Source organism: Scyliorhinus canicula, chromosome 17 (assembly GCF_902713615.1).
Source record: "Scyliorhinus canicula chromosome 17, sScyCan1.1, whole genome shotgun sequence".
Classification (NCBI taxonomy): Eukaryota; Metazoa; Chordata; class Chondrichthyes; order Carcharhiniformes; family Scyliorhinidae; genus Scyliorhinus; species Scyliorhinus canicula.
This window is the reverse complement of record NC_052162.1, coordinates 120,640,451-120,664,814: the sequence shown is the minus strand read 5'-3', so window position 1 is coordinate 120,664,814 and position 24,364 is coordinate 120,640,451. Positions and strand designations below refer to the sequence as shown.

The following is a 24,364-nucleotide window of genomic DNA, read 5'->3' as shown; positions in this document are numbered from 1 at the left end:
CCGACACCCTCCCTTCCTCCACCCAGGTGCCAGAGACCACCCTGACCCGTATCCTCAGTGACGGCAGCGTCGGAAAGGCCACCACCTGTTTTTTCAGGAAGGATCGTACTTTCAGATATTTAAAGGCATTTCCTGGCGGCAGATTAAATTTGTCCTCTCGCGCCTTCAAACTGGGAAAGCTTCCTTTCATGAACAGATACCCCATCCTTCTCATGCCTGCCCTCTGTCGGCTAAACAGCCGTTATCAAAGCGGCCCACCCCACCTACTCACCCACTTAAAAAAGGCCTTAGGGCTGTTGTGAAGACCCAGAGCTTTGTTTTAGGCCCCACAAGGCTGAAGAACGCTGTCCGCCTGCCTTTCACCACCTGTGGCGGGTGTGGGGCAGCCTGGGACATTGTTTTGGGCCCCTCCTGGGCTGAAGAACGCTGCCCCGCTCTTCTGTTGCCCTGCAGCACCTTCCCTTGTGTCACCTGCTGTTGTGATGCCACATCCTTCCCCCCCTCCCCCCACCCTTTCCCTGCTTTCCCTGCTACCCTGTTCTTACATACACGACCGTACCGTACCAGGGGTGGACATGGCCAATACCCCAGGGGCATCCTCCACTCTGCCGGGGGCAGGGCTGCCAAGAACCTATGCGGGGCGGCAGCCCCTAGACCCTCCGCTGCCCCCTCACCTTTCTGCCTACTACCATGGCAACTTGGGGTCAAATGTTATGCCCATCCCCACCATGACCATCAAGGTGTGCACACGTGCAATGGCCGGGATCTTCTGCCCCTTGGCCATCGTAGCTGCCTCCAGGGTGTACGGCAAGGTTGTATTTTTCCTGCGGGCCGGGCAGGCAGTACCATGTCTACCATGTCCTGGAAATGGGGCTCACGGTGGGCAGGACACACATGGTGGTGGACCCACTGGAGGCCACTGCCGAACGTGTGGTTCTTTCAAACGTGCCGCCCTACCTCCCCACTGGGCTCCTCCTCCCCCATTTGAACCTACTGGGGGAGGTCAGGTCAGGGGTGGCACCGCTGACACGTGGCCTGCGGGACCTCTCCCTCCGCCATGTATACCCCTTCCGGCGTCAGGTTTTTGGCTGCCTGACCCGGGAGGAGGCCACGGAGGGAGGTTTCGTGGTCTCCCGCCAAGGGGAGGACTATAAAGTGTTTTGGTCTGCGGATGGCATGTGGTGCCATGCCCACAGAGGGCTGGGGCATATTCGCCGGAATTGCCCCACCCTAACGGCCGCCACCAACACCACCTCAGGGTCTCGGACAATAATAGTGGAGCTGGGGCCCAGAGGATAAACAGCAAAGGATTCACTCACTTTGAGAGTGGCAAACACAGTGTCTGTTGCAATAATAAGTCAGGCTGCAGTGAAGAAGTGAACACATCATTGAATCCAATGAAGGGCAGGATCTGCAGTTCCATCTGATCCCACTCCCACCTCAGGCACAGGGGTGGGAGGTCAGAGGGCAGCAGGTGTGGGGACCGGGAGGGGAAGAGACAGGAACAATCAGCGAGTCAGCCTGAGCCAATGGCCTCTCTCACCATCTGTCACCGTCACAATGTCCGGGTGATTGACGGCAGGTCCTGACCAATAGGAAGAAAAGGCGGGACTGGAGGACCAGGTGAGGGCGGCTGGTCCTCCAACCAATCGGAGTGAATGAGGGGCGGGGCCTGCTGTGATTGAAGCATGCGCAGTGTGGATAATAGCGAAGGAGAAGGCCGTTTTTTCAGATCGGAAATTGGTAAGAGGCGTTTAACAAAATGAGGGAGCGAGAGATCGCGGGGATGGGCGGAAACGTTGTGTAAAGCTGTTGTGAGCCGCAAACCGCGAGAAAAATTCCGGGACCCAGTTTGTACCGAGCAGAACTGCAACTCCTCATGTTCGGCTCAAGTTAACGGCCGCCATCTTTATTGGATGTGCATCAGGGCGCATGCGCGTTTGCCTCTCGGGGGCGATGTTTCAATGAGTGGGAGGAGCTTGTTCCCCATTGTTCAGAATGGAGACAACTTGTCCATCAAACTGGATTAGTCTCTGAGACCCAATGTCTTATTGATGATGCAAAGCGGTGGCAGAGATGGAAAGAAAAGGAAACAAATCCTGCTCTCCGGATTTCACTGCCTCATTGGACATCTTGCCCCATGTGTCGAAAGCTCTGCGGCTCTGTTCAGTCATATGAAGACCCAGGGCAGAAACTTGCAACCCTGAGTCAACATCATCCTTCAAATCAGGGGACTGCTGATGACAACGAGGGTCAGTGTGCAGAGGGGAGCATGAGTGGTCATCGTGGACCCGGGAGCAGGAGGAGAGAATGTAGTGGATTTCTTTTCTGGTCTGACAGTGATTGTGGGCAGCACGGTAGCAAAGTGGATAGCACAATTGCTTCACAGCTTCAGGGTCCCAGGTTCGATTCCAGCTTGGGTCACTGTCTGAGTCTGCACACCCTCCCCGTGTGTGTGTGGGTTTCCTCCCACAGTTCAATGATGTGCAGGTTAGGTGGATTGGCCATGCTAAATTGCCCTTCGTGTCCAAAATTGCCCTTAGTGTTGGGTGGGGTTACTGGGTTATGGGGTTAGGGTGGAGGTGTGGACCTTGGGTAGGGTGCTGTTTCCAAGAGCCGGTGCAGACTTGATGGGTCGAATGGCCTCCTTCTGCACTGTAAATTCTATGATCTATGATTAATTTTGGAAACTCCTTTTATAGGGGATCAGTAGGGGAGGATTTACACACACAGCAAATTCAAACCAGGAGAAATATTTATCTTTCCTGAATTACATTTCTGGACTGACAGTGATGCCTGTGTAAACTTCTTTCACGGGGGATTAGAAAGGGATTCGCAGACGGGAAACTTACAACCAAACATCACATTAAATTCTGACACCACCATTCGAGTTATCAGGACTTGGAGATTATCAACCTTTGTGTGTAAGCATTGAGTTCCAGATCTGTATAAAATGACTGCCTCCGATCTCCCCTGTAGATCTTGTTCACAACCTTAAATCTGTGTCCCATAATCCTTTTATAATCTGCTGATGGGAACAGTTTTAAAAAATCTTTTGCTGGGTTTGCCATTGTCGTTTCTGGTGCCTGGGTCGATGTTGGATGGTCTGGAATGGATCCCAACAATTTTTTCACAAATGCCACATAATTGCCACATTCTTTATTATTAACACTGCAATTAAGGTATTGTGAAAATCCCCAGGTCACTTATTCCAGCGCCTGTTCAGGTACACTGAGGGAGAATTCAGAATGTTCAAATTATCTAACAGCACGCCTTTTGGAACTGCGGGAGGAAACCGGAACACCCGGAAGAAACCCACGCTGACACGGAGAGAACGTGTAAACTCCGCACAGACTGTGACCCAAGCCGGGAATTGAACCTGGGTCCCTGGCGCTGTGAAGCAACAGTGCTAACCACTGGGCTACCGTGCCACCCATCATCCCAGTTAGGGGCATAGACATTCACCAGCACCACCAATGTACCTGCCAACGACTCACTGATAACCATGTATCTCCCATTAGTGTCTGCAATGAGCCCAGTGACCGAAAGAGGAATCTGTTTATTGATCAGAATTGCAGCAGCTCGAGCCCTTCGCCAAAGCCCGAGTGAAACACTTGGCTCACCCCTCCGCAGTCTGGTCTGATCTTGATTTTTTTTTCTATATGTTCAGAGTACCCGATTATTTTTTTTCCAATTAAGGGGCAAATTCACGTGGCCAATCCACTAACCTGCACAGCTTTGGGTTGTGGGGCGAAGCCCATGCAGACATGGGGAGAATGAGCACATTCCAAGCAGCCAATGACGCAGGGCCAGGATCGAACCTGGGACCTTGGTGCCGTGAGGCAGCAGTGCTAGCCACTGCGCCACCATGCCACCCTGGTCTGATCTCCTTGATTGCAAGTGAGTCTCCTGCAAGAGCACCACACCAGCATTTAGATTCTTTCAGTGAGCGAAAACACTCGACCTCTTCACTGTTCGATCCAATCCCCTTACATTCTAGATGACCAGCCAAATCCGGGGTCTCCCACCCCCACTTCCCCATCATGGAATCAGACATTTCCACCGTGAGGGATGATCGAGTAAATCTTCAAAAAGTACAGGCCAAGGGTCCACACAAGATGGCTGCCACAGGCACCCTGAGAGTAAAACAAAAACAATTCTATAATCATCACCAGCAAGCTAACCCCTCTGTCCCACCCCCATTTCCTGCCAATGCCCCACCCAGATATACATAGTCATCACCAGCAAGTTAACCCCTCTGTCCCACCCCCATTTCCTGCCAACGCCCCACCCAGATACACAAATTGAAACCAAACCCCGCCCCGCCCCCCCATCTCTGACCCAGACAAAACAAGCCAAAACTGGTTCAACAACTGCAGCTTCCATATCACTCATTCACTAGCTTACTTCTGGCGGGGCAACCCCTCTCAGAACAAAAAGGAAAAGAACAATGATATTGCCCACCTGGAGGATAAATCCTCACTGGGATAACTGAGTGAATCCCTTTCCACATTCAGAACAGGTGAATGGTTTGTCGCTGGTATGATTATGGTGATCAGTCTCCAGCTCACATGGGGATCTGAATCCCTTCCCACAGTCCCCATATTTCTATAGTTTCAGCATGCTGCTGGTGCCCTTGTCGCTTTCCACGTTTGACGATTAGTTGAAGTCTTGTCCCCATAGAGAGCACATGTACGGCCTCTCCCCGCTGTGAATGGTGTGATGTTTTTTCAGACTGTGTAACTGGTGAAAGTTCTTTCCACAGTCAGTTCACTGGAACACTCTCACTCGAGTCATGTGTGTGTGTATCGGGGGTTTTTCTCAGTCACACTGATCTTGAAAATCTTTTCCTGCAGACAGAACAGACAAACATTTCTTCTTCCACATTCACAGGCCAATGATATTCAAGTCCTGATGAATGGAGTGACTCTGTTAAATCTTGATGTGAAGTTTAATTTGAGTTTCTATCTGTAAATACTCCCCTTGTAATATCCAGTAAAAGGAGTTCACAAAAGTCAACACTATAGGGGCAGGTACGGTGGCACAGTGGTTAACCGAGGACCTGGGATTGATACCGGGCCACTGCCATATGGAGTTTGCATGTTCTCCCCGTGTCTGTGTGGGTCTGGCCCCCACAATCCAATAAGATGTGCGGGTAGGTAAATTGGCCATGTTAAAATTACTCCTTAATCGGGGGGACTAAAGAATTGGGTAGTCTAAATTTAATTTTTTTGTAATTTAAAAAAAAAGTAATCACTGTCAATCCACGATAGAAATTCTGAACAGACAATTCTGGTTTCTCTGGGGAGGTGCGTGGCACAGTTGTTAGCACTGCTGCCTGTGACGCTGAGGACCCGAGTTCGAATCCCAGCCCTGGGTCACTGTCTGTGTGGAGTTTTCACATTCTCCCCGTGTCTGCGTGGGTCTCACCCCAAAGATGTGCAGGGTAGGTGGATTGGTCACGCTAAATTGCCCCTTAATTGAAAAAAAAAATTGGTTACTCGAAATTTATTTCAAAAAAGGATTGCCTCTTTCCTAATGTTCACAATTAAAGGAGTGAGTTCCCCAGGAGATGGCTGACATTTCAGGGCAATTAAATTATTAATGGATAGAGATATGTCCAGTGTTGTTACATGGTACAGGTTAGATATATTATTTACCATTCTGTAATAAAGTAAATGTATTATTATTTCTCGTAATTTAAGACTGTAGCTACGTTATATATTTCCAGTCATCTCTTCCCTCAGAGGGTTGTTAGTCTTTGGATTTCTCTTCCACAGGGACCAGTTGTATCTGGGAGCCATTGAATATATTGAAGCACAAGTTTAACATATTTTATTGACAATGGAGTTAAGGGTTATGGGGAACAGGCAGGAAAATAGAGTGAAAGCTGAGATGAGGAGGGATCTCGTCACTCGAGGATGTGGTGAAGCTTTGGAATTCTCTACCCCAGAGGAATGTGGAGCCTAAGTCATCAAGTATGTTCAAGACAGATATTGATGCTGTTTCGTGCAGGGGCACTAGCTTAGCAGCCCTGGCCACGGTGCCTCTGCCGCCTCCGCCAGCACGGTACTCCACAAGCCGATAGTGGTGGCGGCTCTTTGGATCTGGGGCCAGTGGAGGAGGCATTGAGGGGAGGTAAGAGCATCAGTGTGGACCCCAATCTGCGACAACCACCGATTTGCCCTGGGGAACATGGACGGGGGTATCGACTGTGGTGGAGGGCAGGGATCTGTGAGGATGGGGATCTGTGAGGATGGGGATTGTGAGGATCAGTTCCTGGAAGGGAGCTTTCCGGGCATGAGGACGCTGGAGGAGAAGTTTGGGCTGGCGAGAGGAAACGACTTATGTTCCCTGGCGAGAGGGAACGAGGGATACTTCCAGGTGCGAGGTTTCGTACGCAGACTGGTGCTGTCCTTCCAACGTCTCCCACCAAAGGGGAGGCAGGACAGGGTAGTTTCTAGGGGAGAGGTGGGAGAGGGTAGAGTCTCGGACGTCTAGAAGGAACTAATGGGAGAGTAGAGTAGGGGGATATTGAGGGATGTCCTTTCGTGAACAGAGCCATGGTTTGCACTATGTTTAATTTGTGTCTTTACTTCTTTTTTTGTACTATACAATGTCACTTTTTCTATATGCCTAAAATACCTCAATAAAATTGTTTGTTAAAAAATAAGACAGATATTGATAGGTTTCTAGATATTGAATATATCAAGGGATATTGGGATCGTGTGGGAAATTGGGGCTGAGGTAGATCGGTCAAGGATCTCATTGAATGGTTGAGCAGACTCGGTAGGCCAAATGGCCGACTCTTACTCCTGTTCTAATGGCTCTGCTGGTCAGGAAGCAGTGAGCTGAGCTTGGATCTGTCAATTAACATGAACCAGCACCATCAGGAGAATTGGGAGGGTGAATATTAGATACAGCAGAGTGAGAATGGAGGGAGATTGTGTGGGATGGAGATTTACAGCATTTAGAGAACAAGAGAGGAAAGAATGGTCCAGAGGAACTAGAACTGTCTGTTCTGAATTTCTATCCTGTACTAACAATAGTGACTTTTGTCAATTGTTTTTAAAGAATATTGGAAGAGGAGGAATTATAGACAGAAATCTCAAACATCACGTCTCGATGTGACAAACTCACTTGATTCCTTCTGATCTGAATATCACCGGGCTCTGAATATCGTCGGCGAGAAGGAGAAATGTTTGTCCGATCTGCCGGTTTCAAAAGATTTTAAACGTGAGTGTGACTGGAAAAGCACCGAGACCCACACATCACACACCCGAGTGAGTGTTCCAGTGAACGGACTGTGGAAAGAGCTTTAACCAGTTACACGGTCTGAAAAAACATCGCACCATTCACAGTGAGGAGAGACAGTGCACATGTTCTGTGTGTAGACAAGGCTTCCACTGATTGTCCAATCTGGAGAGACAAGAGGAGACACAAAACATGGAGAAACCGTGGAAATGTGGGGACTGTGGAAAGAGATACAGAGTCCCATCTCAGCTGGAGATTCATCGCCGCATTCACACTGGGGAGAAGCCATTCACCTGCTCTCAGTGTGAGAAGGAATTTGCTCAGTTATCCCACCTGCAGACACACCAGCGAGTTCACACTGGGGAGAAGCCATTCACCTGCTCTCAGTGTGAGAAGGAATTTGCTCAGTTATCCCACCTGCAGACACACCAGCGAGTTCACACTGGGGAGAGGCCATTCACCTGCTCTCAGTGTGGGAAAGGATTCATTAATTCATCCGCCCTGCGGAGACACCAGCGAGTTCACACTGGGGAGAGGCCATTTATCTGCTCTCAGTGTGGGAAGGGATTCACTTGGTTATCCAACCTGCAGACACACCAGCGAGTTCACTCTGGGGAGAGGCCATTCAGCTGCTCTCAGTGTAGGAAGGGATTTATTGATTTATCCACCCTGCTGAGACACCAGCGAGTTCACACTGGGGAGAAGCCATTCACCTGCTCTCAGTGTGGGAAGGGATTCAGTCAGTTATCCAGCTTGCAGACACACCTGCGAGTTCACACAGAGGAGAGGCCATTCACCTGCTCTCAGTGTGGGAAGGGATTCAAAGATTCATCTACACTGCGGGTACACCAGCGAGTTCACACTGGGGAGAGGCCGTTCAGCTGCTCTCAGTGTGGGAAGGGATTCAAAGATTCATCCAACCTGCGGACACATCAGCGAGTTCACACAGGGGAGAGGCCATTCACCTGCTCTCAGTGTGGGAAGGGATTCACTCAGTTATCCAACCTGCAGAGTCACCAGCGAGTTCACACTGGGGAGAGACCATTCACCTGCTCTTAGTGTGGGAAGGGATTACAGAGAACCATCGAAAATAGGAGCAGGAAGAGGCCATTCGGCCTTCGCACCTGCTCTGCCATTCATTATGATCATGGCTTGTCATCCAACTCCATAGCTTAATCCCGCTTTCCCCTCCATATCCTTTGATCCCCTTCACCCTAAGTGCTATATCTAACTGTTTCTTGAAAGCATACAATGTATTAGCCTCAACTATTTCCTGTGGTAACAAATTCCACAGACTCACCACTCTCTGTTTGAAGAAATTACTACTGTACTCTCTGTCCTAAATGGTCTACCCCATATCCTCAGATTGCGACCTCTGGTTCTTTACACCCCCACCATCGGGAAAATCTTTCCCACATCTACCCTGTCAGGTCTAGTTACAATATTTTAGGTTTTTATGAGATCCCCTATTCTTCTGAACTCCAGCGAATACAATCCTAACTGATTCAATCTCTCATACTTCAGTCCCACCATCCCAGGAATCAGTCTGGTAAACCTTCGCCGCACTCCCTCTAGAGCAAGAACATCCTTCCTCAGATAAGGAGACCAAAACTGCACACAACATTCCAGGTCTAGTCTCGCCAAGGCCCTGTATAATTGCAGCAAGATATCCCTTCTCCTGTACTCAAATCCGCTCGCAATGAAGGCTAACATACCATTTACCTTCTTTACCGCCTGCTGTATCTGAATGCATACCTTCAGTGACTAGTGTACAAGGATACCCAGGTCTCGTTGCTAATTCTCCTCTCCTAATTTATGGCCATTCAGCTAATAGTCTGCCTTCTTGTTTTGAGTCCGTGTGGAGACAAGTTCTCCCCGTGTCTGCGTGAGTCTCACCCCCATAACCCAAAGATGTGCAGGGTAGGTGAATTGGCCACGATAAATTGCCAGTTAATTGGAAAAAAAATTGGGTAATTTAAATTTTTTTTAAAATCATTAATACATCTTGTGAATATCTGGGGTCCTAGCACCGATCCCTGCGGTACCCCATTAGTCACTGCCTGCTAATTTGAAAAAGACCTATTAATCCCTACTCTTTGTTTCCTGTCTGCCAACCAATTTTCTACCTATCTCAACACACCACCCCAATCTCATGTGCTTTAATTTTGCACGCTAATCTCTTACGCGGGACTTTGTCAAAAGCCATCTGAAAGTCCAAATATACCACATCCACTGGCTCGCCCTCGTCAACTCTACCAGTTACACCCTCGAAGAATTCCAGTAGATTTGTCAAGCATGATTTCTCCTTCATAAATCCATGCTGACTCTGCCCGATGTTGCCACTGTTTTCTTAGTGCTTTGCTTTAAGATCTTTGATAATGGATTCTAGAATTTTGCTGATGTCAGGCTTACTGGTCTATAATTCCCTTTTTTCTCTCTGTCTCGCTTTTTAAATTGTGGAGTTACATAAGCCACCCTCCAATCTGAAATGAAATGAAAATCGCTTATTGTCACGAGTAGGCTTCAATGAAGTTACTGTGAAAAGCCCCTAGTCGCCACATTCCAGCGCCTGTCCGGGGAGGCTGGTACGGGAATCGAACCGTGCTGCTGGCCTGCTTTAAAAGCCAGCGATTTAGCTCAGTGAGCTAAACCAGCCCAATCTGCAGGAACTGTTCCAGAGTCTATAGAATCCTGGAAGATGACCACCAATGCATCCACTATTTCTAGAGCCACTTGTTTCAGCCCTTTGGGATGCAGAGTATCAGGCCCTGGGGATTTATCACCCTTCAATCCCATCAATTTCCCCAACACCATTTCTCTACTAATATTGATCTCCTTCAGTTCCTCCCTATCACTAAATCCCGCGTTCCCCAACATTTCTGGTGTCTGATTTGTGAAGACAGAACCAAAATATGTATTTATTTGCTCAGCCATTTCTTTGTCCCCTATTATCCATTCTCCTGTTTCTGACTGTAAGGAACCTACATTTGCCTTCACCAATCTTTTTCTCTTCACATCCCTATAGAAACTTTTACAGTCAGCCGAATTTCCTGTTTTAGGCCATTCCCAACATCACCACTGCAGTTTGGGCGTCTATATACGATGCCCATGAATTTCCGTGCCCCTTGGTGTTACTCAGCTCTACCCATACCGATTCCACATTGTTCGAGCTAATATCCTTCCCCACTATTGCATTAATTTCCTCTGCCACTCCACTGCCTTTTCCTTTTTGTCTGTCCTTTCTGAATACTGAATATATTCAGTTCCAATCCCTGGTCACCCTTGGGCCATGTCTCCACAATCCCGATTATCTCACACCCGTTTATGTCTGTTTGTGCGATTCACTCGGTTATGCCATCTGCAGTCACAACAGGGAGTTTATACTGGGGAGAGGCCATTCACCTGCACTCAATGTGTGACGAGGTTTTGTAATTCATCGCACTTTTTTTTTATATAGAAATTTAGAGAACGCAATTCATTTTTTCCAATTAAGGGGCAATTTAGCATGGCCAATCCACCTACCCTGCACATCTTTAGGTAGTGGGGGCAAAACCCACGCAAACACAGGGAGAAGTTGTCTCCACATGGAGACAATGTGCAAACTCCACACGGACAGTGACCCAGAGTCGGGATCGAACCTGGGACATCGGCGCCGTGTGGCAGCAATGCTAACCACTGCGCCACCATGCTGCCCACTTCAGTGCACTTTCTGAGACACCAACAAGTTCACAACTGATTACAGGGATTGGATTCTGCTGTTATTATTTCTGTTGTCAATTATATCCAGGACTGCATTTGTTTCATTCTGTTGGTCAATGGGGATGGTCAGAGGGTTTCCTTCTGCTGGACTGGCCGGTCTCACGACTTCGCCTCCAGTGGGCTGATTCTCTCTGAGCCTTCTTGCGAATATCTGGTTTCACATTTCACAAGGATCAAAGAGTGAAAGGATGTTTGGAGATTAGAAGATGTTACATTACTATTTCTGTTTGTAAACCCAAAAATCATGCCACATTGCCTTGAAGATGGGCTATGGTGGTTTCATGGTTCTTTTGTTTAATTTATCTTGGTGCTTCTCACAGAAGGAAACTATCCAGATATGAAGGGCAAGTTGTCTGAGGGGCACTGGGAAACTACATTAAATAGTATGGTGTGAGACAGACAATCAGTAATATTTAAGCAATTATTACAGATTTACACAGGGATCGGGTTAGCTCAGTTGGCTGGAAGGCTGTTTCCTGCTGAGTGACACCAACAGCACAAGTTAAATTCCCATACCGGCTGAGGTTAGCCATGGTCTGTGCTGTATTTATGCTCCACATGATCCTCCACCCACCCCTCGACATCTCCCCCATCAGCATCTCTTTCTATTCCTTTCTCCCTCATGTATGTATCTGGCTTCCTGTTCAATGGATTCATGCTGTTCCCCTGAACCACTTGCTGTGGTAGTGAGTTCCACATTCTCACCACTCGCTGGGTAAAGCGGTTTCTACTGAAATTCCTGTTGGATTATTGAATCCCTTCACAAAAACTGAAAGATTTCCATCAGGTCACCCATCAGTCTTCTCTTTTCCAGAAAAAAGCAGCCCCAGCCTTTCCCGAGTGTTAAGTGCTCTCAGTTCTGTATATTATGAATCTTTGTTGCACCTTCTCCAGTGCCTCTATTTCCTTTTTCTAAATGGAGATGATAAATGTTGACAGTGCTCCCAGTGTAGCCTGACCCTGGCTCTAAACAAGTTGAACATAACCTCCCTGCTTTTCAATTCTATCCCTCTGGAATGGAACCTTATATATGGCCACACTTTAGGAAAGATGTGAAGTTCTTGGATTGCAGAGGACATTTACAATAATGATCTTTATTACTGTCACAAGTAGGCTTACATTAACACTGCAGTGAAGTTACTGTGAAAATTTACAAGAATGGCTCCAGGGATAAGGGACTCCAGTTAGTTGGAGTGACTGGAGCAGCTGAATTTCTCTCCTGAGATCACAGCATCTGGACGGTGGGGAATGGGGCCATTCAGCCCTTTGAGACCATGTTGGTTCTCTGTGGAGCAAATCAGTCTGTCCATTGCCTCGTTCTGTCCCCGAATCCCTGTAGGTTGATTTCTCTCAGTGCCCATCCAATGTTCTGTTGAAATCCTTCCCTCATTTCTGCATCTCCCACCTTTATAGGCAGTAGGTTCCAGGTCATTACCACTCGTTTTACATGTACACAAGGCTCCTTGAGCACAGAGGAGTCTATTTGGCCCATTTTCCCTATGCCAGCTCTTTGTGATAGCGATCCATTTAATCCCATTATTCGACTTTTTTTTCAGAATGCATCAAATTCCCTTTTGGAAGTTACAGTGCAATGAGATTTCAGCACTATTTATAGACAGTGCATTCCAAGTCACAACAACACATTGTGCATATGATGTGTCTGGGGTTTCACAGAGTATCAAAATGGTGTCAACGATGTTATTACACAAAATTAAGACTCAATCTTTATCAATGATCTTGGTGAGGACACCGAGTGTAATATATCCTGGATTGCAGACAATTGGAACAAGTGTACATTTCTATAAAACCTCTCATTACCACTGGACCTCCAAAAGTGTTTTAAAGCCAATGGCGTACTTTTGGAAATATATTCACTGTCGTAATGTAAGAAGCTGTAAGTGCGCATGTGTAATCACATTTAGTTTCAAAATTGTTATTTTTATAGTGTATTCACTGTTATTAGTAACAAGGTCAAGGCAGCCCTTTTATACCTCTAACACGTGGCTTCCTGCAGCCATTTCACCTTCTGTACCTTTTCTATATTAATTGTGTATTGATTTCATAGCAAAAAGCAATAAATAAATTAATGATTATTCAGCAGTGAACATTGATTATCATTAGTGAATTGGTGTATTAGTTAATTATTTTGTAAAGACTTTATTTCAGAAAATAACACCATCAACAAAAATGTTTTCAGAAACTGTAGAGCTATCAGAATTTGTTTGAAAAAATAAATTACTTTATAATTTTGAGAATTTACAAGACATTATATTCTGCCAAGACTATGTGGGCGAGGCAGTGGTGTAATGGTATTGTTACTGGCCGAGTAATCCAGAGACCCAGGTTAATGCTCTGGGGATCTGAGATCGAATCTGGCTACGACAGATATTGAAATTGAATAAAAGCCTCAAATTAAGTCTAATGTTGACATTGGCGATTGTTGTAAAAAGCCGTCTGGTTCACTCATGTTCTTTAGGAAATCTGCTCTCCTTATGTGGCCTGGCCTACACGTGACTCCAGATCCACAGCAATGTGGTGGTTGACATGTAAGTGACTTCTGAATTAGCCTCACAAGACACGCAGTTCAAGGGCAATTGGAATGAGCAGTAAACGCTGGCCCAGCCAGTGATGCCCACCTCTCATGAATGAATCATTTTTAAGAAGTCTCATTGTTCAATCTGAAGACGAGTGAGAAACTGTCTTTTTGATTGGATTTGATTTATTGTCACGTGTATTGAGGTACAGCGAAACGTATTGTACTGCGTGCAGTCCAGACAGGTTGCTCTATACATGATAAAATAGGACATTTAATAAATACACAATGTAAATATATAGACAGACACCGGGTGAAGCATACAGAGTGTAGTACTACTCAGTAGAGAACCAGTATATCTTGCATTAATCAAATGTATTAATTAAATATTATATTAATTAGCTATAAGTCTGTAACAGATGATGAAATACCTGGTGATCCTTAATTAAGTTACAATTAATGAAACTGTAATAGAACATAGAACAGTACAGCACAGAACAGGCCCTTCGGCCCTCGATGTTGTGCCGAGCAATGATCACCCTACTTAAACCCACGTAACCCGTATACCCGTAACCCAACAATCCCCCCATTAACCTTACACTATGGGCAATTTAGCATGGCCAATCCACCTAACCCGCACATCTTTGGACTGTGGGAGGAAACCGGAGCACCCGGAGGAAACCCACGCACACACGGGGAGGACGTGCAGACTCCACACAGACAGTGACCCAGCCGGGAATCGAACCTGGGACCCTGGAGCTGTGAAGCATTGATGCTAACCACCATGCTACCGTGAGGCCCCCATAATGAATCAGTAATTATAGTAAAAGCCTGAGTTTTATTTGTTGTAAAAATGTAAAAGCTTAATTGTATGTATAAAGAATGTGCAATGAGAATAAATGTACTGGCAAGAGAGACCTTCAAGCTCTGATTAGCCTCAACATTTGAAACTGTATGAATAAGGAATTACAGTAACTGAATGAAACAGTTCAATTGTATTCCTGCCTAAGATGTGGAGATGCCGGCGTTGGACTGAGGTGAGCGCAGTAAGAAGTCTTACAACACCAGGTTAAAGTCCAACAGGTTAACATTCAAACACGAGCTTTCAGAGCACTGCTCCTTCCTCAGGTGAATCTGAGGAAGCACAACCTCTTCACCAAGGAAAACTGGGAAGACTGTGTGAGGTGGGCAAGGAGATCTCTTGGGAAGGTTCAAAGAAAGTGAATCTACCAATAGTAAAATGGACTCTTGTTGACAAGAGCACTGGGACTCTCGAGCAAGCTGAACTTTCAAACCTCATTGTCACATTAGGGTTAGTTTTGTTCAGGGTTAAGCTTATAGTATTGCCAAGGTGATATGTTTCATTGTAAAATGGGACAAAGAGAAACCATTATCTGAACAGTGTGTAATAAAGACATTGTTACAGTGTTTATAATGTTCACATGTGTTGTAGCATGAAAGGATTCTGAAAACATGCTTACTTCAGAAGCTTTATTCCTTGGGGATGGGAGGGCATGTGATGACCCAGGTACTTTGGGAAAATACCTTTAATAATTTAATAGTAAGATTAATAATAATTATTAGTACTGTTTTATTATTATTTTGGGAAAATACTTTTTTGTGCAATGAACCCTTTAAGACCCAAAGTGAAACTGGAGATTCTTCTGAAGGAGAGGAATTGATTTCTTGGTTCTGAGGTCATCAGTTCCAAGAAATGACCATGTGACCTGAGGTTGCTCTGGGAACGTAAAGCTGAAGAAGCCAAGGCTGAATAGACAGATAATCGTATATTCAGTTACACTTTCCGTCCCACTGAAGCAGGTTCGGTTGCTGGGGGTAAAGGACAGACACAGTTAATAAGGAAACCTGCAGTTCAAAACAGAGCGTGGAGCTTCCAACAGATCTGGGTGTTGAAGCAGTGCACTGAGAATACAGCAAGGACTGTGTTACGTCGCGTGTTACACAGTTGGAAAGGACAGCTAGCTGAAGGCTAGGAGAGCAGGGGGTGTGGATCGGAAAACACCACTTGCTTCTATTTCAGTTATGCGAAATCCAACCATACAGTTTAAAGAGATCCAAAAATGGAGTCTCTGGGGACATAAGAGCGTCACAACCCGAAAGAGAGAGCATTTACAGACGTGCCCTTTGTTGGTGTTCACAATCTTCACGGACCTTGGCTAGAATGCGGCTGTTGGTGGAAGTGACTCGAAGGCCAAGTCCATTGGGTGGGAAGTGAGGGATGCGACATTGCAGAGGGAGATTGGGAAGACTGTGAGATTGTCCATGGTGCAACATTTCCACAGGAAGTAATGTGAGGGCTCAGAACAATGTGGGATGTATCTTTGTTGTACTGACTATTAAAGTGAAATTTCTCTTGTTCTGTGAAATATCCAGTCCCTGTTAATTCAGGTTTGTGTCGATTTTAGTTGGTTTGTTGAGTAAAAGTTTGAAAATGTGTAATTTTGTCCATTGGTTTTCTTTCCATTGGAGATTCCTTTCATTTGATAAGTTATCAATCTCTACAGAGATGGTAACAATAGTCAGAGAGGCATTAGGGCAGTGGAGGAGGCCATTCTACCCATCGGGTCCATGCTAACCCTGTGTAAATCATCCATTCAGTCCCATTCGCGCCTTCTATCCCCTTACCCCTGTGAGTTTATTGCCCTCAAGTCCCCATCCAATTTCCTTTTGATATCTGGGAAAGACGGGAGGAACTAAAGGAAATCCAGTTTAATCTGGCACATCCGCTGTTTATTATTAAGACCTGGAAGATAATAAGGTGTTTAGTTAATAAACAAGTCGAACCTGGATCAGGTCAATAAAATGGGGACATCCAATAGGGTTGATGTGTATCTGAGATGCTGAAGCTGTATGTTAACACGTTAAAATATTTGAGATAGACAGACAAACATTAGAACTGGTCCCAATCCCCATTAAAACACATTTACGGGAAGTTTAGTAAGGGGATCTCCTCTGCCACTCATTCAGCTCCTGGCTGATCTACACCTCGACTCCATGCTCCCGTCTTTGCTGCTCTTTGCACAGGGTTGGGTTGATGAAGGACGGAAGCTGGCGAGGTGAGACTAGGGAAGGGGACCCTGGGCAGACTCGTTCACTGGAGCGCCACAGTGAATCTATCCAACAGCCACAGCGACCTCTAACGTTGGAAAATGGATGCTGCCGTTAAAGGATGCTGTGAAAATCCCCTTGTTGCCACATACCGGTGCCTGTTCAGGTACACTGAGGGAGAATTCCTCAGGACTTGTGTGAGGAAACTGGAGCACCCGGAGGAAACCCACGCAGACACAGGGAGAATGTGCAGACTCCTCACAGACAGTGACCCAAGCCGGGAATCAAACCTCGGTCCCTGGCAATGTGAAGCAAATGTGCTAACCACTGTGTTACTGTGTCGCTTGTAGATGCGACACACTGCTACCACTGGGTATCAATGGTGGAGATGGTGAATGGGGTTCTGATCATGTGCCTACTTTGTCTTGTATAAAACAAATTCTGATTTGAATAAGACTGATAATTAAGCACTTTAAAGAATTGATTAAAACCTGATCAATTCAAATAATCCAGTCCATTTGAAAGGAAAGAGCTGCTCTTCAAAGATATATTGGTACAAATTACATATGATCTTTGTAGTTGAATTGAATATCTTGACTCCTCACACGGACACCTGGCTGACAAGAGGCACTGATTGTTTCCAGCTATTGTTCAATGAACTGAAATGTTTTTCTGGGAGTGAAACTGTTTCTCTTTAACCCGGAATCTACTATGTGAGAGTTAAAGGCAATACAAGGCTAAATTACATTGAATATACAGCACAGAAACAGCCCAACCAATTCATGCCAGTGTTTATACTTCACTTGAGCCTCCTCTCATGCTTTCCCATCTGACTCGATCAGTGTATCCATCTGTTCATTTTACCCTCATGTGTTCATCCAGCTTCCCCATAAATATATCGATGTTATTCACCTCCACCAATCCCTGTGGTAGCGAGTTCCACATTCCCACTACTCTCTGGGGAAGAAGTTTCTCCTGAATTCCTGATTAGATTATCTCACATTCATTGCTTCTGGTTTTTGTCTTACCCTTACAAGTGAAAACATTCTTCATGTGTATCAAAACCTTTCATAATTTGCAGCCCTCCATTAGCCCCTCAGCCTTGTATTTTGATGAGAGCAGTGACCCGGCCTATTCACCGTCTCCTGATAGGTTTAACGTCTCACACTAAAAATCTGAAGACAAAAATGCTTTGTTCACACTTGAGCTCAGCACAGTGAGAGCAGGGATGGAGTTACAAGGGAGCCTGAGAACAGCAGATTCACTGAGATTGGGTGGGCTGGTCGGATCTGTGTGAATAAACTGGTTAATCAGACTGTCCATGATCAGGGACTTGGTGTTCTGGGTAGTGGAGGAGCCCAAGTGACAGCCTTCAATAACAGATTAATTTGCATTTATACACCACATTTAATGTAATTAAACATCCCAAGGTGTTTCACAGGGATATTGTAAATCCAGGTTTCACAAATGATTTGATAAAATTGTCCAAGCTCATGATCATGTGACAGAAAATACTGCGTCGTTCTGTCTCTGCCTCCACACACTCCTTCCCTATTGATTGTAACACTAATTCATCCTACTATTCTTCTGCTTTTCCCCCAATTCTCCTCCCCTGAAGTTGCTGACTCTCGGGTTCAGCTTCACACTCCGCTGTTGCCCTCCCCAATATGTCACCCAGGTGTCTGAAGTTAACAAACTGTTTTCTACGGAGGATGTCAGAATCAAACCCAGTGACACATGTACTTTGTGTCTGGAATGGGGTCACTGCCCCCCACTCCCACATTCATCCCAGTCCCAGGTGTTTGGAGACTTGTTCGGAGTTGGTTAATGGCGGCTGAATCTCCCATAATTTCCCTCGCCGCGGGAACCGCTCTATCCACCGGGCGCGGGATAGCCCGGACTGCGCATGTCCAAAGGAGAGGAAACTATGCGCATGAGCATATTGCGGTCAAAAGGGCATCCATGACCATGTGACATCCGTTGCCCATTTTTTTCAGTCGGCCAGCAACCAATGGAAAGAGTTGGAGGACCGGAAGGACACTGGACCTCCAGCCAATCAGAGCGCGGACTTTGTGTTAATGACGTTTCAGCTTCATGCAGACTGAAAAATCCTGCTGTGCCCAACATCTGTGAGTAAAACACTTTCTTTTCTCCCCCTTTCCATTTCTTTTCTCATTCTCACCTTCAATTGGTCACTTGCAGCAACTGAAGGAAAAGGAAGTGAATCCAGGGAGGGTGCAGACTCTGCAAAGCTTGGCCCAGGTATCTCTCTCTTAAAGACATTGACATCCTTTGCTCCCTCAGCTTGACACATTTATTTGTCTGGCTAAAAGGATTCATAGAATTTACAGTGCAGAAGGAGGCCAATTGGCCCATTGAGTCTGCACCGGCCCTTGGAAAGAGCACTCGACTTAAGACCACCTCATCCCCGTAACCCAGTAATCGCACCTAAACCTTTTGGACACTGAGGGCAATTTAGTATGGCCAATCCACCTAACTTGCACATCTTTGGACTGTGGGAGGAAACTGGAGCACCCAGAGGAAACCCACGCAGACATGAGGAGAACATGCTGACTCCGCACAGGCAGTGAACCAGGCCGTGAATCGAACCTGGGACCCTGGAGCTGTGAAGCAACTGGGCTAGCAACTGGGCTACCTTGCTGCCCCTGATGGTCTCTTTTCTAGTGTTCCCAACTAAAGGGTTGGTTTCCCCAGGAGATGGCTTGAGAAAGGACGTACTGGCACTGGAGGGTGTGCAGAAGAGATTCACTAGGTTAATCCCAGAGCTGAAGGGGTTGGATTACGAGGAGAGGTTGAGTAGACTGGGACTGTACTCGTTGGAATTTAAAAGGATGAGGGGGGATCTTATAGAAACATATAAAATTATGAAGGGAATAGATAGGATAGATGTGGGCAGGTTGTTTCCACTGGCGGGTGAAAGCAGAACTAGGGGGCATAGCCTCAAAATAAGGGGAAGTAGATTTAGGACTGAGTTTAGGAGGAACTTCTTCACCCAAAGGGTTGTGAATCTGTGGAATTCCTTGCCCAGTGAAGCATTTGAGGCTCCTTCATTAAATGTTTTTAAGACAAAGATAGATAGTTTTTTGAAGAATAAAGGGATTAAGGGTTATGGTGTTCAGGCCGGAAAGTGGAGCTGAGTCCACAAAAGATCAGGCATGATCTCATTGAATGGTGGAGCAGGCTCGAGGAAACAGATGGCCTACTGCTGCTCCTAGTTCTTATGTTCTTATGTAAGGGGACAGTAAATTAATGGAGGATTGTAATAAGTGTAGTGTTGTTATATCGTACTGATTAGATATGTTATTGGTTGTGTAATAAAGTACATTTGTTATTATTTTTTGTTGTGTAATATCGTACTGTAGCTACGTTACATATTTCCAGAAGAGAACATGCTGAAAAATCTCAGCTGGTCTGGCAGCACCTGTGAGGAGAGAAAAGAGCTAATGTTTTCAAGTCCAGGTGACCCTTTATCAAAGGTAAAAAGGATAGACAGTAGGAGATATTTATACTGCAGGGCGAGTGAAAGAAAGATCAGTCATAACTACAGAAACAAAGGGAAAAGAGTACGAAAGGGCAGCACAGTAACACAGTGGTTAGCATTTTCACAGCGCAGGATCCCGGGTTCAATTCCTGGCTTGGGTCACTGTGTGGAGTCTGCACGTTCTCCCCGTGTCTGTGTGGGATTTCTTCGGGTTCTCCGGTTCCTTCCCAAAAGTCCCAAAAGATGTGCTGTTAGGTCATTTGGACATTCTGAATTCTCCCTTTGTACCCGAACACGTGCCGGAATGTGGTGACTAGGGGCTTTTCACAGTAACTTAATTGCAGTGTTAATGTAATTCTACCTGTGACAATAAAGATTATTAAAAAAATAAAGATTATTATGGCAGTCCCCAGAGAGAATAAAAGGTGAGAAAGACCAAACTGCAGAGAAACTAAAATCAGAAGGTAAGCTGTGACAGATGTAGATGTGGGGGGAGGGGGGCATGGTTGGGAGAGAGGTAAAATGAGAAAAAGGGGGGAAGCGGGAAGCAAAAGGTAAAGAAAGGGGGGATAAGATAGGGGGAAAGAGTGAGGGGGAAATATATATTTTTATGAAGAAAGACAGGAAAGAAATAACAGGTAATGGACAGTTAAAATGAAATGGAATGAAAACAAAGAGGTTGAGGTGGGGTAGAGTTAATTATCTGAAGTTTTTGAATTCGATATTGAGACCAGAAGGCTGTAGTGTACCTAACCGGAACATTTACTGTTTCTCCAGTTTGCGTTCAGCGTCACTGGGACATTGCAACAAGCCAAGGACAGGCATGGGAGCAGGGTCTTGTGTTAAAATGGTAAGCAGGGACAGGACGGTGGCACAGTGGTTAATCACTGCTCCCTCACGGTGCTGAGGTCCCAGGTTCGATCCCGGCTCTGGGTCACTGTCCATTTGGAGTCTGCACATTTTCCCCGTGCTTGCCCCTACAACCTAAAGATGTGCAGAGTGGGAGGATTGGCATGGTAAAATTGTCCCTTATTTGGAAAACCCGGTACTCCAAATTTATATAAATAAATAAATAAAATGGCAAGCAACGGGAAGGTCAGGGTCCTGAATGCGCTCAGACCGAAGGTGCTCAGCAAAGCGACCACTGCCATCTAGAAGGACAAGAGCAGCAGATACCTGGGAACCCCACCACCTGGAGGTTCCCTTCCAAGTCACTCACCAGACCGACTTGGAAATATATCGCCGTCCTTCACTGTCGCTGGGGCAACATCCTGGAACTCCCTCGCTAACAGCACAGTGGGTGTGCAAGGAGGCCACTCACCACCACTTTCTGAAGGGCAACTAGGGATGGGCAACAAATACTGGCCGAACCAGTGACGCCCAAATCCTGTAAATTAATTAAAAAAAAAAAAAATTCAGTGTACCCAATTCTCTTTTTCCCAATTAAGAGGCAATTTAGCATCGCCACTTCACTGACCCTGCACATCGTTTTACGTTGTGGGGGTGAGAACCATGCAGACACGGAGAGAATGTGCAGACTCCACACGGCAGTGACACGGGGCCGGGATCTTCAATGAATTTGAAGACAATGTAGTGAAGCTTTGGAATTCTCTACCCCAGAGGACTGTGGAGCCTCAGTCATCAAGTATTTTCAAGACAGAAATTGACATGTTTCTCGATATTGAACATATCGAGGGATATGGGGCATAGTGTAGGAAAGTGGTGCTGATGTAGATCGGCCAATGATCCCATTGAATGGTTGAGCAGGCTCGATGGGCTGAATGGCCGACTACAGCTCCTGTTTGTTATGATCTCTGTGTCCAGGACAGGAAGCAGTGAGCATGGATCTGTCAATCAGCCTGAATCAGCACCTTCAGGAGAATTGGGAGGGTGAATATTAGATACAGCAGAGTGAGAATGGAGAGAGAGTGTGTGGGATGGAGATTTACAGCTTTTGGGGAATGAGAGAGGACAGAATGTTCCAGAGAAATTAAAATAGTCTGTTCTGATTTTCTATCCTGTACTGACAGTGATGTCTTTTGTAAACTCCTTTTACAGGATGTTAAAAAAAGGATGGGATTTATAGACCGAAATCTCAAACATCACATCTAGTTCTGACAGTCACTCGATTCATCAGCCATTATGTAGAAGGAGTAATGTTTGCCCAACCTGTTGGCTTCAAAAGATTTTAAACATCATTGTGATTGGAAAAGCACCGAGACACACACACTGACTGTGGAAGGAGCTTTAACCAGTTGCACAGCCTGAAAAAACATTGCACCTTTCATAGCGGGGAGAAACCAGACACGTGTTCTGTGTGTGGTCAAGACTTCAACTGATAGTCCACCCTGGAGAGACTCGAGGAGACCCAAAATATGGAGAAACGGTGGAAATGTGGGGACTGCGGGAAGGGATACAGAGCCCCATCAGAGCTGGAGATTCATCGACGCAGTCACACAGGGGAAAGGCCATTCACTTGCTCTCAGTGTGAGAAGGGATTCGCGCAGTTATCTAGCCTGAATTTACATCAGCGAATTCACACTGGGGAGAGGCCGTTCACCTGCTCTCAGTGTGGGAAGAGATTCATTCAGTTATCTCGCCTGAATTTACATCAGCGAATTCACACTGGGGAGAGGCTGTTCACCTGCTCTCAGTGTGGGAAGGGATTCACTCAGTTGTCCAGCCTGAAGATACACCAGCGAGTTCACGCTGGGGAGAGGCCGTTCACCTGCTCTCAGTGTGGGAAGGGATTCAGTCAGTTAATCAACCTGCGGGCACACCAGCGAGTTCACACAGGGGAGAGGCCGTTCACCTGCTCTCAGTGTGAGAAGGGATTCACTCACTTATCTAATCTGCGGAGACACAAGTTTGTTCATGCTGAGGAGAAGCCATACACCTGCTCTCAGTGTGAAAAGGGATACAATGACTTACCCAACCTGAGAAGACACCAACTTGTTCACAATCAGGAGAAGCCGTTCATCTGCTCTGTGTGTCAGAGGGAATTCACTCAGTTATCCAGCCTGCAGATACACCAGCGAGTTCACACTGGGGAGAAGCCATTCATCTGCTCTCAGTGTGAGAAGGGATTCACTTACTTATCCAACCTGCGGAGACACCAGCGAGTTCACACTGGGGAGAGGCCATTGACCTGCTCTTAGTGTGGGAAATGATTCTGTGTCTCCTCGTCCCTGCTGAGACACCAACAAGTTCACAATTGATTACAGTGATGGATTTTGCAGTTATTGTTTCTGCTTCAATTACATCCAGGACTGCATTTTGTTCTCTCTTCTCTTTCTCTCTCAGGGAATCTGAGACAGGAAAATTGATGCAACTGTGGCGAACAAGAAATATTAAAGATTCCATTAGATCAAAGGAAGAGGCTCATAAAATGGCCAAAATAAGTGTAAGCTTAAGGATTGGGAACTTGTTTTGGAATTCAGCAAAGAAGGATCAATAAACTGATCAAGAGAAAATAGAATATGAGAGCAAACTGGCGAGAAACATAAAAACCGACTGGAAAAGCTTCTATAGGAATGTGAAAAGGAAAAGATTAGCAAAGGCCAATGTGGGTCCATTCCAGGCAGAGACAGGAGAGTTTATAATGGGGAATAAGGAAATGGCAGAGAAACTAAACAATGTGAAAAATGAAATGAAAATGAAAAATAATGTCTGTCTGATCTACAGAAATCATTTCAAAAACACTGGAGAACCAGGGGACTAGTGATCACGAGGAACTGAAAGAGATTTTAAAAAGTAGATTAAAGAGATTAAAAAGTAGCTCTGGAGAAAATAATGTTATTGAAAGTTAATAAATCCACAAAAGTTGATGCTCTACATCCCAGAGTGTTGAAAGAGGCGGCTGTAGAGATAGTGGATACATTGGTGATCATCTTTCAAAATTCTATAAATTCTGGAATGGTTCCTGCCGATTGGAAGGTGGTAAATAAAATCCCACTATTTAAGGAGTGAGAGAGAAAACGGGGAACCACAGACCCATTAGCCTGACATCAGTAGGAGGGAAAATGCTACAATCTATTATAAAGGATGTGATAACATCCAAATTCAGAGCAGGAGTAGGCCACTCGGCCCCTCGAGCCTGCTCCACCATTCCATAAGTTCACGGCTGATCTGATTGCAACCTCAACTCCACATTCCCACCGATAACCTTTCACCTTCTTACTTGGCAAGAATTTATCCTGCTCTGCCTTACAAATATTCACAGACTCTGTTTCCACTGCCCTTTTGAG

General features: G+C 45.9%; 3 protein-coding genes across 3 annotated transcripts in view; all 3 read left to right on the top strand.

The window, feature by feature from the left end:
• Positions 1-24,364, top strand: part of LOC119951774 (zinc finger protein 229-like) — a 711,453-nt gene that overhangs the window by 557,865 nt on the left and 129,224 nt on the right. The window lies entirely within an intron of this gene.
• LOC119951828 (zinc finger protein 239-like) lies at positions 1,628-24,039 on the top strand. The gene is made up of 3 exons (XM_038775193.1): positions 1,628-1,743; positions 18,613-18,744; positions 22,176-24,039. Exon 3 carries the CDS (start codon positions 22,493-22,495, stop codon positions 23,273-23,275), a length of 783 nt encoding a protein of 260 aa, XP_038631121.1. The 5' UTR covers positions 1,628-1,743; positions 18,613-18,744; positions 22,176-22,492; the 3' UTR covers positions 23,276-24,039.
• LOC119951851 (zinc finger protein 214-like) lies at positions 7,507-8,295 on the top strand (the record flags this gene model as incomplete). The annotated part of the gene is made up of 1 exon (XM_038775229.1): positions 7,507-8,295. A coding segment is annotated over one exon (789 nt), but the record flags the coding sequence as incomplete, so codon positions are not given.

Excerpts from the sequence above, each read along its gene's own strand:
- LOC119951828 (XM_038775193.1), top strand. The coding sequence starts at position 22,493 with ATGGAGAAACGGTGGAAATGTGGGGACTGCGGGAAGGGATACAGAGCC.